This window comes from Scomber japonicus, chromosome 21 (assembly GCF_027409825.1).
Source record: "Scomber japonicus isolate fScoJap1 chromosome 21, fScoJap1.pri, whole genome shotgun sequence".
Lineage (NCBI taxonomy): Eukaryota > Metazoa > Chordata > Actinopteri > Scombriformes > Scombridae > Scomber > Scomber japonicus.
In genome coordinates, this window is record NC_070598.1 from 10,778,119 (window position 1) to 10,794,096 (window position 15,978).

Below are 15,978 nucleotides of genomic sequence, written 5' to 3' on the forward strand. Positions count from 1 at the left end.
TTTATTAAAGAATCATCTTCAAAATGGTTATAATATGTACTTAAATAGATTTAGACTTTTGAAGGGGGAAATAACCATTAAAAGAATAAAACGCAAGCTTTGACGCACAAATAGAGAGGGCGCAACGAGGGCGCAGGGTGGGCACTGCACAGATATCAGTGCACTTTGACAAAGTTTCTTTAAGTATGACAGAGTTACATGAGTTTGCGTAGTGTAAAACCTAAAGGTAAACTATGTTATATTTGCTCAGATTGCTTTAGACTGTGATTTAAATTATGTGAAACATCTCCAAAGTAACTTTCGTGCGTGGCCATGGTGTTATTTGTTTTTTTAGAGGAGAAACAGGGTTAAAAGCCATTCAGCATTCAAATCCACCAATCTGCTAAACTAGACAGTAAGTGAACTGTGTAATATGCTTATTTATGTGTTTGCTAAGTACAGGGTCACCGCAAAATTATCCCGCACAGGCGTGAGCAGTTCTATTCCTCTGGGAAATGCAATCTGTGCGGAAAGTTGTTCCAGGCGCACTTCTGTACCGCACACACTGAAATCACTTCACCTAACTACAGTTTCAGATTTTAGCCCAGCACTGTGCAAGTGCCCCTGTCTGTCCTGCCTTCCCTGTGAAATCTGGAAAAAGGGAGGGTGAAAAAAAAGACGGTTTATAATTGATGTTTTCCCATGGAACAGCCCCTCCTCCCCACGACACAGGCTAACCCTCAGGTGGAAGAAATCTTTTAAGATTTTTTTGTGGGATAACATCAGGAGGGTTTGTCTAGGCGAGCCAATCAAGTCCCTCCCCTGCTATAGATCGGTGCTATAATACAAAGCAGTAAAAGCGGTCGCCTCACACAAGCGGCTGCAGCTCGACTAGAGATCCCGTGGCTTTTAATTCCCTCGCTACTTTTTTTTAACCCTCCTTCGATGTGCCCCGTTATTACCATTTGTCTGAGGCGTTCATTTCCGCACCTGCCACGGTAGAGACCAGGCGAAGGCGAAGTAGAGGAGGAGACAAGGGCATTGCGAGAGCCGGGAGAGGCAGACGGTAGAGATAGCAGCGGCGACTCGTTTGAGATCTTAAAGGACAAAAATGCTGCTCTGGACCAGAATCGTATTGGTTGGTCTCATCTGCTTGTCCTTGGTGTCCTCTGGGATGGGATGCGGACCGGGCAGGGGCTACGGCAGGAGAAGACACCCGAAGAAGCTGACACCTCTTGCGTACAAGCAGTTCATCCCCAACGTGGCGGAGAAGACCCTCGGGGCAAGTGGCAGATACGAAGGCAAGATCACAAGAAACTCCGAGCGATTTAAAGAACTGACTCCCAATTATAACACAGACATCATATTCAAGGATGAGGAGAACACTGGTGCCGACAGGCTAATGACTCAGGTAAGGAGACAGAATAACCTTTTTCCCCCCACTGCCCGTCTCCTAACGCACCATCACTGCGCACTGCAACAACCTCGCTGTCAGACTGATTGCGCACCTTAAGTGAAGTCTGTTTTACCGGCTGCTGAACTCTTCACACTGAACCTTTTAACTTCACTGTAAAAGCGGATGCGCTTTATGCACCAGCATGGGAGTTTTTCTTTAAAAAAAAAAAAAGCTGCAGGCTTGAAGCAAATGTAGAAATCCAGCTGGAGAAGTGATGTGCAGGCGGACAGTCAGGACACTCGGCCTTCATGATTGTGACAGTGTATTTAAAATATTAATGTGCCCCTCTCCTCATATCTATATTTGTATCTATGTGAGGCTCTATTTGTTGTCTTACAGGCGCACATTCACATTAACTTACATTTTATGAAGACATCCAGAATTTCTTGCCTATTTACGCGTTATATTATAGCTGCTTTTAAGCGCATTTTCTTTATTCCAGCGCATACAGAGAGCTGGAGATGCGCACCGCTTCAAACAGCCGGGCTTATTCAGGCATGGCGTGGCTCATTCAGACATTTTCTCGCACAGGCTGCTGTAATTTAGCCTTTCGCATGGTGTGCATCAGTGCATGGAAATAGTGATATTTCTTTGAGAGTGTTCAGGACTTCATTAATGGGTGGGACTCGATCATGTATAAGAGCAGGGCGCACATGAGTGATGGTGCGCTATACAAATGCAAATGCATGGAAGATGACATCTTTTTTTCAAAATAATACTCCATGCTCATGTAGGTAGTTAGTTATCAAAGCTCATAACTCGTTCTGTACATATAAAACGAGCCTCACAATACATCGCAGAGATGGCTTGATTTCTCTCCAGGCTGCAGGATGCCGCGTCTCTTCAGCATGACTTTTAGCACTTAGATGCTGGTGAATTATTAAAAGCGCTTGGGTGATATTGGCTCAGTAATAATAAAATGCCGGTGGTGATGGTGGTGGTGCTGCTGGTGATGAAGCCAGGCGCGCGCCGGAGTCCCTGAACCCGTGCCTCGCACCATGCATGAGCACGAGCTCCGATGAAATATTCACTGTGCGTGCGGTCCCGGCGTCCCTCTCAGCCCTCCCCACATCTCTGTGATACACCTATAGGTTCTCAGACACAGACATCATGAAACTACAGTCGCGTGGTGGTGTGATGCACGGAGTGAGGTTCAGGGACCCTTCACGTATGCTCGAGTCAGTCTTCCAGAGCCTCACGGAAAAACAAGAATAGTTTCGTTTTTACTGTTATGTTATTCATTTATAAGAATATAGAATAACATCTGCATGCAAAGCTTCCAATCTCAGTAAAACGCACCACCTTCTGTATAAACTGCTGTGTTTACAGGTCTGTATCAAATCATACAAACAAGGTGAGAGTTCCTCAGACAAAAGGGGGTTGTCTGGGGCATTTGTGGCATAGGTTTGCTAAATTTTGGGGCCTTTTATTAGCAATGATTGGGAGTTTTTTTCTCCTGTTTTACAGATATATTTTAAATAAAGCCAGTGGTTCTAGCTTCTGCTTCTTCATCCGTTTTCCATTCAGTATCCTAGCGTTTACACAAAACATAACAACTGTGTGAAATGTAAATGAAAGAGCTGTTAAGCACCCCTCGCTGGGACTGAAACGCAATTTGAACTTATGACCTTTGGTCAGCGGGAGGCCATAGTAACTAAAACAGGTGAGCTTGTACTCATCGTACATGACATTGAAATACATGCATCTAAAAGACTGTGGTTGTTGCTGTTTTGTAGACTACTCTGCCAGTGGCATAAGCATGATCACATGGGGATTAACGCTGTGCCAACGATTCTTTCGCTGTTCTACGGCTTTACGCATGAATCCTGTGGTATTTTACGCACGGGTTTTTACGCAATAATGTAGTAGACTTTCCTTGTTATCTTTGACAACAGAAGTTACATTTATACATGAAATGAGGCACGTGCTTGCAGTAGCTTCCTGGAGTATGTGCAATAACTGAACTAATCAATGAATTAATTCACTGCAGTCTAGGAAAGCCTGGTGAACTCAAGTCTGATTTGAAGGAGCGTTTGAATGAGCACCTCCCTCAACTATTAAGCCACATCTCACTACGGGGAGAGTTGCCAAAAGAGGCGTTTTTACACACATTCACAGATGTGTTTCTTAAGGATAAAGGGCCTGATATGAACAAGGGTTCCACTCTCGAGGCTGAGCTGCAAAAATGTCCATCTTCTCCACAAATAAAGGATGGAAAGGTGTAGAGGAGGCCTCGGCGAGTCCAAATCGATCTCAAATTGTAATTACGTGTAATTACGATTTAATGGACTCAGCAGAGATTAAGCAAGTATACTAGGAATCTTTCAAAAGGAGACAAAAGATCATGTGTGGCGCATGTGGTCCAATCGTTCTCTGATCAAAATATGAGATGTATATATTAAGTCAGTTAAGACCACCTGCTCTTTTTGGGAAAATAAATTGTGCTAATCTAAGAGAAGCTTTCCCGCACTTCTCCTGGACAGTTTATATGATTTAAAGCACCCAATATGCTGTATAACACAACAAGTAACAAACTGATCCATTCCTCCTTCCCTCAGAGATGTAAAGACAAGCTGAACTCGCTGGCCATCTCTGTGATGAACCAGTGGCCCGGGGTGAAGCTGCGGGTCACCGAGGGCTGGGACGAGGACGGACACCACTTCGAGGAGTCGCTTCACTACGAGGGCAGAGCAGTGGACATCACCACCTCGGACAGAGACAAGAGTAAATACGGCACTCTGTCCAGGCTAGCGGTGGAAGCCGGATTCGACTGGGTCTACTATGAATCGAAAGCCCACATCCACTGCTCTGTGAAAGCAGGTATGCTGCAGGGAGAGATGGAAACCACTCAATTGTTCTGTGATGCGTGCGCACAGGAGAAAATCTATCACCAGTGCGCATTTTTTCCCCATCAGGTGCGATTGTAATCATCAAGAAGCGCAGGTGCAGCTCGGGGAAGCTGCAGCGATGCTTTATCTCTAACATAAGTTCATGCAAAAAGCATTTTATCAGCTGTGAGGAGGGGAGAACTAGATTCTTTTTCAGGCTTGCAGTGAGGACCTCAGATATCAATCAAGTTGACGATAAAAAAATACAAATGTCTAAATAACCTGCTTCCAGTGATCAGTTGTTTGCAACATGTATGCTTTGGGGAACTAAGCTTGAAACAGTTACATTCATAAAAAGAGTCTAAATCTCGTAAAGAAAACGTGATGAAAAAAATACAGGTTTTTGCCAAATTACGCCTCAACACATAATCAATTAATGATTCATCAAAACAACTAACTACTAAAATCTTTCTCATAAGCTTAACTGGAGTGAAAAAGAGTGAGAGTAATGATTTTGTTTGCATTATGAAATAGTAGATATGTTTTTCTATGAATGGTGTATGGGCACATCCCAGCCTGTAGCGATATGAGCATTTAACATGCAGCATATTTCTTGATCTTACATCGCCCCACACTGTCTCCTGGTGGGAACCACGACTATAATCTAACAAGGCTTCCCGATGTGACTTAAAACAGCTAACATCATTATTGTTCTCTGGATATATGTCCATGAGCAGAAACCAAAATAAGGTTCTTTAAGTTATGTTGTTAGTTTTAAATTGGGGAACAGTTTGTATTTGGCCATATAAGAGAAAACGTAAGAACGTTAAATTTTTGTTTTTTGTTTTTTAATCTCATTTAGTTTAGCTTTGCTCTCAACGTTTCTATTTAAAAGCCTTCTTTATGTGTTATTTTTGGCTTAAATCTTCTAAAATTGAGGTCTTCACTAAGCTAAGGACACCTATTGGGTTTGGAAAATATTTCTTCACACTGATTGATGAGCCATGGCTCTTTTTTAATTGATAAATCCCTTATTTATCATTCAACACACACTTTTTTAGATCACACTATGGGCCAGGCCGATGTGTCATTAGGGGTCATGCGACTTTACCAAAGGGATTTGGGGGTAAATCTGGTTTTCAGTTGTCACCTTATTTCATGCTCGGGAATCTTAAAAGAAGATTAAAAGCCCCAAATTCTGAGTAGGAAACCCCCTTTTTCTGTGTGCAGGACAGTGTGATCCTAGAGACTGGTATGTGAAGAGCTCCACCAAGGCCAAAATTATTGTCATCAAGACTGACAACAAAGCAGGGAGAGGTGGTAGAAAGAGGGACATTGATGTTGCACAACAGAAAGCATTTAAGAGTCCGGACCCTCATTTAAATTCAAATCTACAACTCGAGAGGCTTGGAAAAGTGGCTCCACTGGGTAAATAGTAGTTGTGAGTCGCCTATTTGTGTGAATTGTCACATAGAGGTTTCTGCACCTGAGTAAATATGGGAAGAGTAGCTGGGAAAGGCGTAAGTGTTCTTTACCGAGAGTAGCTCGATCCACAAGCTGATTTAGAATAACAATGGCTGCTCTTTATTGGGTTTTTTAATTAAGAATAGATGAGCCAAGGCTTTCAGTTTTCTCGTCTCAGACAACTTGGGCCAAGCCAATACGCATTTGGCATGGAGGAGCCGACAGGCATCATTATGCAAAATGCATATAGCCCACCAAGATGTGGAGGAAGGAAAAAAATACACATAGCCTACGCGCAGAAAAGGGGGGTTCTTGAATGGTCTTTTGAATAAGACGGTGGTCTCGAACTGTAATGAAAGCAGGTGTGATACTTTTTTTTCTTTTCAAAAGTACTAAAAGTTTGAAGTATTGTTGATTTAGAAAATTTTAGGAGTATTTAGATGTTTTCAAATAAGTTTAGGGTGCCACTATGGATGCTTAATAAACATTTTGGGGTTGTAAAAAAAAACGTGTTGCCTAAACTTCAGTTATGTAATAACATAATGTTTTATTTCAACAGAAAACTCAGTGGCAGCAAAAACTGGTGGCTGCTTCCCAGGCTCCTCTTCAGTCACCCTGCAGGATGGATCCACCAAGGCGGTTAAAGACCTTCAAACCGGCGACAAAGTCCTGGCAGCAGATGACGATGGAACCCCGATTTACACTGACTTCATCATGTTCATAGACCAAGACTCAACGACCAGGAGGCTCTTCTATGTGATCGAAACCGACGCCGGACAGAAAATCGTCCTCACCGCGGCGCACCTCCTCTTCGTCGCCCACAACTCCACGGACACTGGGGAGAGGAGGTCGGCGATCTTCGCGAGCGAAGTCCAACCTGGGCAAAAGGTGTTCGTCTCTGACAACGAGCGAAGTCGACTCGAGCCTGTGACCGTAAAACGGATTTACACGGAGGAGCACGAGGGCTCGTTTGCGCCGGTGACCATGCAGGGGACCGTTGTGGTGGACCAGGTCCTTGCGTCCTGTTACGCAGTGATTGAAGACCACGACCTGGCGCACTGGGCCCTGGCACCTGTCAGGCTCGCCCACTGGGTGTCCTCGTTGCTTTTCAGTTCCCAGCCACAAGTCAGTGCACAGAACGACGGAGTGCACTGGTACTCCAAGATCCTTTATCAATTAGGAACATGGCTCTTGGACAGCCACTCGATCCATCCACTTGGGATGTCAGTATACTCGAGTTGAAACCTCTACTACAGGAGCAGAGTGAGACTTAAATGTAGGACACACAAACTATTCAATAGATTAAAAAAAAAGAAATAAAATAATAATAATAATTAAAACGAACAAACGAGACAAGGCCCCAGTGGAGTTGGGATATTTATTTCAGTGACTTTTCTATGATGTGTCCCCTTTCAAAGAATGAACGGAGCCTTAAAAAGTTTCTCTTTGAATAATTTATTCTCACGTGAACTCGCTGCTGTCTGTCACACAAATGGATTCTGAGAGGGTGTGAGCAGCAAATTGTGCATAATCTATTTTTGTATATCTCAAATGCAAAAAAAGAATGAAAAAATGAAAAAAAAATGAAAAAATGAAAAAGAGAGAAAAAACGCGCAAAGAGAAAAGACCATGTAGAAAGGAGCTAACTTTGACAGGTTGTAATGTTCATATGTGCATATATGTGCAACTGACTGTTATATTTTGGGGAGAACAAACTTCGTGGGGATCCATAAATTATATTTTTATACACAGAATTGTAAATTAGATTTTGACAGATCGCTACCGAATCACATTTCGTTATTTGAAATAGTGTAAGATATGAGAATATATTTTAATTTAAATACAGTAGTTGGGAAAGTATTGGAAAAATCGTGTACTGCTTGGTTTAAGAATTTTATTATTTTGGAAACTGTTGGTTTAAGTTGTCGGAGAGGGACAGATATTCTGCCTCATGTCTGCATTCTCTGCTTTTTTCCCCTTTTTTGTTTGTGTTTCTACTTTTCTGTTTTCTTCTGAGAAAAATATTAAAAATGCAGATTCTGACAATTCAGTAACAGTTAAAGTAGTACTGAAAGTTTCGTTAAATAAATTAATAAGTAACTCCTGTAAATGTACTAAAATGTATTTTTCTTTTCATATTTTGTAATAGGGAGATAGTTTTATAGAAATGACATGCGGCAGATGCACAGTTTGGATAGTCTATATAGCCAGACCATACCAATTAACTTTCATAACAGGGCGATGTGTCAAAAAATGTCTAGAGTTTATTATTTATATGTTTATTACAAAATGAGATAAAGAAAATCTTCAAACTTGCAGTTGTTACATGTCTTTGTCTGACTGAGCTTCACAGGAAACACAAAGAGGAACATTTAAATCACATTATGAGACATTTTACGCCCAATTAGGATCTTAAACGAGGTCCTTGAACACATCATCAGTGTATAATTCAGTTATCACCTGTAAACTTATTTTCCCATTTGGCACAATTATCCTTTATAAACGAACTGAACATTCATTTTTGGGTGATGAAGCAATGAGTGTATAAGGATGATTTTTAAGGTCACTGAATGAGTTTCTTTTGGAAGAGCTAACAAACCATTTCGCCTCGGTTGGCAGCTTCTACAAAATGGAGAATATTGCGCTTTGAAAAACCTATTGCATGCTTGCGAAATGTTGAGAGCCCATGTCAAATTTAACGAGGTTTGCCCTCCGCAAATAACTTCTAACATGCAGACAAATTAAACAGAAGTGTGTTTGTTGGCTCTAAATCTGCTTTCCGGTGTCTGCTGGTTGAGGTCAGATCCTCTTTACGTCCAAAAACAAAGAAATACAGAAATGGTATTAATCACAGCTCATTAAAACATGTATTAGACTGTAGAAATCACCATAATCCTACAATATTTTCTTAGGAACTGACAGCATGTTTAGCACACATTAATGACGTTGCACTGATGTATTTTTTTGTCCTCTTTGAGTTGGGATGTGGTATTGGTAGTCTTAAATTGATTAGAGCATCACTTTCCCCAAGTAGCTATTAGTACGCTATACAAGGGCGACACCATGTGGAGTATTAGCGGTACTGCAGGTTAGCAGCAGCTGGGAATGCTGTAAAAAGGGATTCTTCAGCAGGAAGCTGTGGATACTTTTATATGAAATCTAACAAAACTCACAAGCACAGAGGAACAGCCGCTTCTTTATGTGAACCAGCTAAGAAATACAGTATATTTGAGATTTTGGGGACTATAGGCTCACTTTGTGTAAGTGTGATCCAACTCTATAGGATAGATTAAATAATTAAATAACACAGGTCTAATTAGGAGCACTAGTGCAAAGAAAGTTTAGAATACTTTATTAAATTCAACTTATGTTATGTAAATGTTATTGCTTTTCAGTTTCAACATCTTGAAAGTGATAAAACCCATCCCTCACCCAGACTTATCAAAGGTAAAAGGCCATTGAACCTGAGTTTCTGAACACTGTTGCAACACGAGCAGGAATTCCATTTCCTTCTCTCAGGTCGCCCACATTGTTTTATTGTTGATATTGTGAGGTGGAAACTTGGTGAGGGACAAAGTGGCCCATCTCTGCCGGCACTGTGACCTTGGGTCCCTGACAGATACAAAAGCGTCCGCGCAGGGCAGCATTCCTCAGAGCAGGTAAACAGAGCCTCCTCTAATCCCTCTGGGGGCCCTCAGTCTGCTAGAGCTCAACAACGGCTTTTACAAATGTTGACATTTGCAAACACGAACAGTCTGGCATTCTGGAAAACAAAACTCACCGTTTCTAAGTGAGTTCTGCAAATGGCAGCGCTCCTTCTTTCCAGGCCAACATTTACTTCTCTGTGGCAGCAACCAGTAGAGTGCTCCAGATCTGAGTGGTAAGATGGAGGAACAAGAAAACCTACAGGATTCTGATTCTTGACAAGTTATCACACCTTTATCACCACAATTACCATTATTAAACTGAAAGAGAGGACTTTACTATTCATGACAGACTAATAAGATATATTAGTAGAGTTTGAAGAAAGTGGCAAGATAGCTAAAGTACAAGTAGGACAAATCACAAGACCAATCATAATAATATATAAGATATAAACCTACATGATTATAATATTGTGACCAAAACACAGGGTTGCTAACCAGAGTCATAATGTATGACAATTAAAAACTTTCAATTTTAATATATTTACCTTTCCTCTTGGTCATGGCTATGAAGAGCACTTGGTGAATGCTTTAGTTCAAGAGGAGACAAAATTAAATCCACAGCATACGGCCTGCAACAGCTTGACATGTTGCTAGTTTGAGATTTTTATACAGTAAGAGAAGTAAGTTGTAGTGTCCATGAACCTGAAGGGAGTCTTTTTGGATTTTAGATGGCAATCAGTGATTCTCACCCTGAGGGGGGGATCCTTTGATGCGTTCCAGAGATAAATAGATAAACTGTTAGGCTAGTTAAGTTTAGATCGCCTTTTTCCACTTTTCTCTAATATTTGCTTTATTTTTCCTTGTGAAATGCTGGATAGCTTGATCTTGTTGGGCTTCTTATAGTCATTTTAAAGAATCCCAAGAAGTTCATAGGAGAAAATGAATGGTTGAATTGTTCCCAACCAAAGAGAACATATTCATACAGTGATGACTAGTCGCAAACACACACTATTTCAAATTAAGGGGTCACCAGCCAAAAACAGGCTGGGAAACCTTTGCTTCAAGATCCCCTCTATTCCAGTCAATATCTACTTTTGACTGTGGTTGTTTATGTCTAAACAGGGTTAGTTTTAAGTGCCAGCCATTCCAAAATACAACAAAAACACAAAAGTTCACTTTTATATCAAAAAGTTTATTCTTTTTAGAGTATCAAATTTAATACATGTCGTCTTTTTCTTAAAAAAATATTGAATTTCTTTTAAAATGATTCCAGCGTATTAAAAAAATTACATCATTTACAACATCTGAACAAATTGCACATTGATTTGTGAGTTTTCCAACATAAGGAAGCAAACAAATGATTACTTCATGCCATACATCAAAGTGTGAACACACATGACAGAATGGTTTGTCAACCGTCTCAGTCAAAACTCAAGAGGTTGGATTTTCAACAGTTTGAGTCATTATTTGGCACACCATACTGCTCCAGATGAGGGAACAATTGTAGTGTCTTTTTCAAAATCCAACCAAATAATGAATGTCAAGAAGTGGGGATGACCTTTGGTGGAGTGAAAGCCATAAAGCGGCTTTAGAGTTACGTGTCTGCTCTATGAACCCGGCTGTCGTCACAGAGATGGAAACCTCCATCCACTGGGCTAATAAACAATGGTAATCCAGGTAGGCCACCCTGCTTGATACAGAAGTCTTAAGTTCATTCAAAGAAAAGATGAGCAACTGTCAAATATATGCAAGTTGGAAGAACAGTGATAGCAGGGGGAAAGCAGTGATGATAGGAAATGTGGTGCGTCCCATAGTCTGAATGCAGCAAGAGCTATTTAGTGAGGGAAATAAAGAAATGAAAAATGAAATCTTCTTTCCAAGGTCCGGGGCAGCGTGGCTGTAAAAGGACTGAAAGTGTTAGAGTTAAATTTTTTTGAAAAAGACAGGAAAAATGACAAAGCAGCATCACACCATTTTCATGTATGCTGAGGGAAAGTTTTGTTAAGCAATTTGTGTTAATCATTCTGTTTTGGTGACATCTGTGGTGAGAAGTGGTCACATCAGGTGTGTTTTCACAAGAAACATCTCACGAGCGCCATCCAAAACGCATCTGTACAGCTACAACCTCCAACAAAGTGATTATACCAGGAGTCTATCAAAGTGGGGGTTTTTTTTAAAGTAAACTTGAGCAACAGCTTATTTTTACCAGTGATCTTTCCACAAAAACACACCATCCTACCCTTTTAATCTTTAATTACAGTCTGACAATCTTAAAAGGACCATACCATTGGTTTTACATGTCTTAGCTCTACACCAGTTTGTTCCTCTTGTGTAATCAATCTTTCAGCTTTTAAACACACATTAAGAGTCACAAATTTAAGCCACCAGTTGAATTTAAAATAAACCAAAGAACTTAATTTTGAAAATACTTATTTGCTACTTTTGCAAAAACAAAGACAAAATAAAAAAAATAAATCTATCTGGTGTACTGTACAGAATAGTTTTACAATTACTTTAACCAAATAAAGACAGCAAAAGTTGGATAAATAATAATATTTTTGTGAAAATTGAACTTTAAATTATTACAAAAGAGGTACAAACTGCTGCTAGATTTTGTTTGCATTAACCATAAACTGCCTGACCTAAGTTTGAGGTGTTGGAGATTTGCACAAGAATAACCGTCAACTACGTTACCATGCAATAATAAATTAACTTAGACAAAAATAAATAAATAAACAAATAAATAAAGCTGAGTTTCTACAAGCTGCAACTAAAGAAACTGACATTACTTTGGGAAATGTATTTAAACGTGCTATAATTTGTGGTTAGTAGCAAATTATAACCCATTTATAACCCAATATGTTGATTGGCTAAAACATGCTAAACCCTTAGTATGGTCACTTTCAAAGGAACAGAAACTTCAAGCTAGCAACCACACTGATGCCCGCTTGTATCGCTTCTGTTTAAGAGAATGTGACCTAAAGAAACAGAAAGAGTGAAATGGTTATTTCAGCAGGATGTCAACGCTCCGATTCTCCAAACAGACCTGTTGAAAAAATATTGTAAGTTAGCGCTGTGTATAAAATTCTTTTGACCCAATGCCAGTATAACCAGTGAGAAACTAGTCATTCACAGCCATGATGGTGTCTTATACAAGCACAAGAAAAGCCCCATTGACAACTTAGAAATGAACTTATTTCACAGAAAATAAGCCATTTTGAATTAAAGATTTTTGCCTATTGCAAGCATGAGGCAAGATCTTACTACTCCTTTAACAGTCTACTGAAATTACAGTGAAAACATATCTTAAAGTTCAAGATATATGTCAGAAAGTCTTAAAATTAAGGTACAATAGATTCAATATGAATCTGTTCTGGTAGTACAAGACCAAGTGTCTTATAACAATATTACTTTGACTGGCATTGTCGATACTTTTTCAAATCCACAGGATTTACCACAGCACTAAATATTAAGTGTAATGCACAACATTTAAGACAGCAAATACACAATGCTAGGGAACAAAAACTTCTACATCAGTTCAACTCAAAACAAAAAGGAATAAAACACAAAGAAGTCAGTTTAGAACAACTGTACAACATACAAAAAGATTTGGAACCACTTAACCTCAAGTTGTACAAGGACTTAAGGAATTTAAGGAGTTTCAACATTTTCAGACACCTCGTTTATCCCAATACTAAAGCATGTTGAGAATGCGGTGATCTTGAATGTGTAGCTAATTTTTTTAACTTAGTGGATTTTTCAAGTAATGGCTAATTTAGAGGTGAATACCACTAAATTTACAAGTTTAGTTTACACATGCAGGCAATCATAGAGGCCAATTGGTACTTGAGAATATGAACGCTTTCTCAAGTCTCCAAACCAGAGAACCAAGAACTTTATCTGTGATGTCATCCACATGGACAGAAGGTCATTTTCTGACTGTAAATAAAATCTTTTGTGGAAACTATATATAAATATATTTGCAATATAGTCTGTGCTAACCCAAAAAGACAGCCTGGTAAAACTGTTTAAGCTACTGTTTCATAATTATTTGACCTTTTGCATGTCCTATACTGTCTGGAGCTGTACATTAGTATGGCATCACGGTAAAACAGGCAAGAAAATATTACTTTTGTTGACAATGTAGCAAATAAGTTCAACACTAAAATTTAGTGGTATTCCCCTTCATCTATATGAGGTAGTATTTCCTGCCATATAATCACTAGTGTCAGAAACTAGAATAAATTCTTAAAAAGTTCTGAATTAGGCACAAGGTGTTTGAGTTGTGTATAAAGTATAAAGCATGTACTGCAAAGTGAGTACCCAGGACCTTATAAAATACATAAAAAAGTATAAATTAATAAAACGTAGTTCAAATAATAAAAGATACTTCATTGTAAACGCATCAGACACATGGACATCACACACAACCACACATATTTGGGCTAAGTTTGAACCGGCTTCACATACCTGCATGTTCACGGTATATTGGCCATGTTTTTATTGTTTTCTTGCTTTCCCTTGAACTTTTTGTCAAAAGTTTTATAAACAGAAATGTGGTCCAGTCGTTTTTCATTTTGGCTTGAAATTAGAAACAAAACACTAGTAAAATTATTTTTGTCTGGACACATCAGCATATCCTTACATATAAAAGTTTTAACTTGATACAACATGAGTAAAGAGTAACTCAAAAAAAACAAAAAAAAGTTAACAGGATAAATATTAAGTGAAACACCTGGTCTACTTATGTACATGATCACGACACATAATGGTTGCCCCCTCACCTTCCTATTGATGATGAATGCCAAATTCACTTCTGAGCTTGAGTTTTTATAAAACACGGATAAACAATGTTCATTTTTGACTAATTTTAATCCCGGAACAGGCAAAAATATTACGGAAAAAGTAAAAAAACAAAAACAAACTAATACTGTATAATCAATGACGGAAAAGTGAAGCATATCTTGCTGTATTTGGTTTAATGACGTCTAATGGAATCAAACTGAAAGCTGAAATGTATTATTTAGAGAATTCAAGGTTTTCAATGATGTGGTAGCACTTCCCAAACAAGGGCACGTGCTAAGAGAAAATTAAAATAAAGTGATGCATAAGTGCCTGTAGTAACCACTTCCAACACACCTTGTGACTTTTTGTGTCCTACAGAGTCCAAACTTAGCAGAGGATGTCTTAGTGTAATGAGAAGAATTTAATAATAACCATTGTGGGGTTTTTCTGTTCTGTTTCAGCCAAACATCTCTAGTATGAGAAGGCAAGTTGTTCAAAGTGCTATTCAAGGTACACTATACAGCTCAGTGATAAGACACCAAATTATCAACTGACATGGAATTGGACCAATTGTACCAGTTTCATTCAGAAAGGAGTAAGCAAAATGTGTATCTTAGTAAAAAATCACAGAAATGTGTGTATTCTGAAGAGAAATGTAAGCAATTCTCTTGGATCTACCAAATAAGACAAGTATTAAATTCCCAACAATTCATAAAAACTTTCAAAAAAAGGATATTTGTACTTCCTCAAAGCACAATTGCCACAGACTAGAAATCTAAACCCATGACTACTCCATAATAGGACAAACAACTAAAATATACATCAAAAAGGTATGAAAGATCTTTCCAAAAATGCATTCCAGGTATCAGTTAAAAGACCTATCAACATTTAGAAAATTGTCCATCTCAATTGAACAAACCTAAATGAGAGAGGTGGTCTGAACAATCTGATCAAGAGGCAGCACGGAAACCAATAAGCACCACTAAATCTGCACAATCCAGTTGCAACATTTACCATTCCCAAAACCAATGGGAATTCAGGAAAAACACGTCCTGTTGTGTCCTATGCCAATATTATTCAAATCATTCCATACAACCCAGGCCACTTCTGTGCTTGTCTGCATGTTCTCCACTAGGCAGTGCCATTCCCCCACAAACAGCTTGGAGACATAACTCTATCTGAGAGCCGTCTTGGGTTAGAAATAAATGAAGCTCCACCAACAGTGATGAAATACTGCCATCTACAGCACTTCTATATGAATATACTGGCCGCAATCTTCCAGAACCATTCCCTGCATCCGAACCAAACAGCGACTTATAAATTATTAAAAGAAAATACCATGAAGTGATCAGAATTACATAGTTCAAATGTCCTTTTTTGTTTTTTTATAATGAATCTTATTAAGGGGGGGAGCAACCATTATCCCATGATAAGTTCTACTTAGTGTCCATGTAAAATGCACAAAAACATTCTTCACAAACTACATCAAAGTAGGGTTAACTGTTCAGTGTCTCTCCAGTGCCATTTTACAACAAAAGACAATGGTAGACAAAGTCAAACGCAGGCATGCTCGCAGCTAATGTCTTTGTGTTCATTGTTCCAAGCTGATAGGAGATGAACGATGCTTCTGTGCAGGAACGATGACTGTGATTGCCCCCAAAGGGTTGAAGAAATGTTCCTGCGGTAGGTTGGAGCTGCACATGAGAGGCTCCCACGTTGGGAGACAGTGACTTCTTATAACAGGGCTCCCTCACTTTATTGTGCTCCTCATCCATCAATCAGCGACACATCAATGTGGGACAAATCAATCATGTGCCTG

General features: G+C 39.3%; 2 protein-coding genes across 4 annotated transcripts in view; one reads left to right on the forward strand and one right to left on the reverse strand.

Annotated features, from left to right (window-relative positions):
- Positions 1 to 1,090: 1,090 nt before the first annotated feature.
- Positions 1,091 to 6,969, forward strand: shha (sonic hedgehog signaling molecule a). Its single transcript, XM_053342460.1, has 3 exons — positions 1,091 to 1,390; positions 3,994 to 4,255; positions 6,287 to 6,969. The coding sequence occupies exons 1-3, from the start codon at positions 1,091 to 1,093 to the stop codon at positions 6,967 to 6,969; spliced, it is 1,245 nt and encodes a 414-aa protein (XP_053198435.1).
- A 3,644-nt stretch (positions 6,970 to 10,613) lies between these two features.
- rbm33a (RNA binding motif protein 33a) overlaps positions 10,614 to 15,978 on the reverse strand; it is a 29,753-nt gene continuing 24,388 nt past the window's right edge. For all 3 annotated transcript variants that reach the window (XM_053342241.1, XM_053342243.1, XM_053342240.1), the window contains exon 19: positions 10,614 to 15,975. In XM_053342241.1, the coding sequence (XP_053198216.1) occupies positions 15,927 to 15,975 (49 nt within the window). In that variant the 3' untranslated portion in view covers positions 10,614 to 15,926. The remainder of the gene's footprint in view (positions 15,976 to 15,978) is intronic.

What these genes read in the sequence shown, in the direction of transcription:
- shha (XM_053342460.1), top strand. Translation starts at nt 1,091, where the DNA reads ATGCTGCTCTGGACCAGAATCGTATTGGTTGGTCTCATCTGCTTGTCC. An exon ending in CCGACAGGCTAATGACTCAG is followed by an intron (nt 1,391 to 3,993) that starts GTAAGGAGACAG and finishes TCCTTCCCTCAG; the next exon opens with AGATGTAAAGACAAGCTGAA. An exon ending in CCACTGCTCTGTGAAAGCAG is followed by an intron (nt 4,256 to 6,286) that starts GTATGCTGCAGG and finishes TTATTTCAACAG; the next exon opens with AAAACTCAGTGGCAGCAAAA.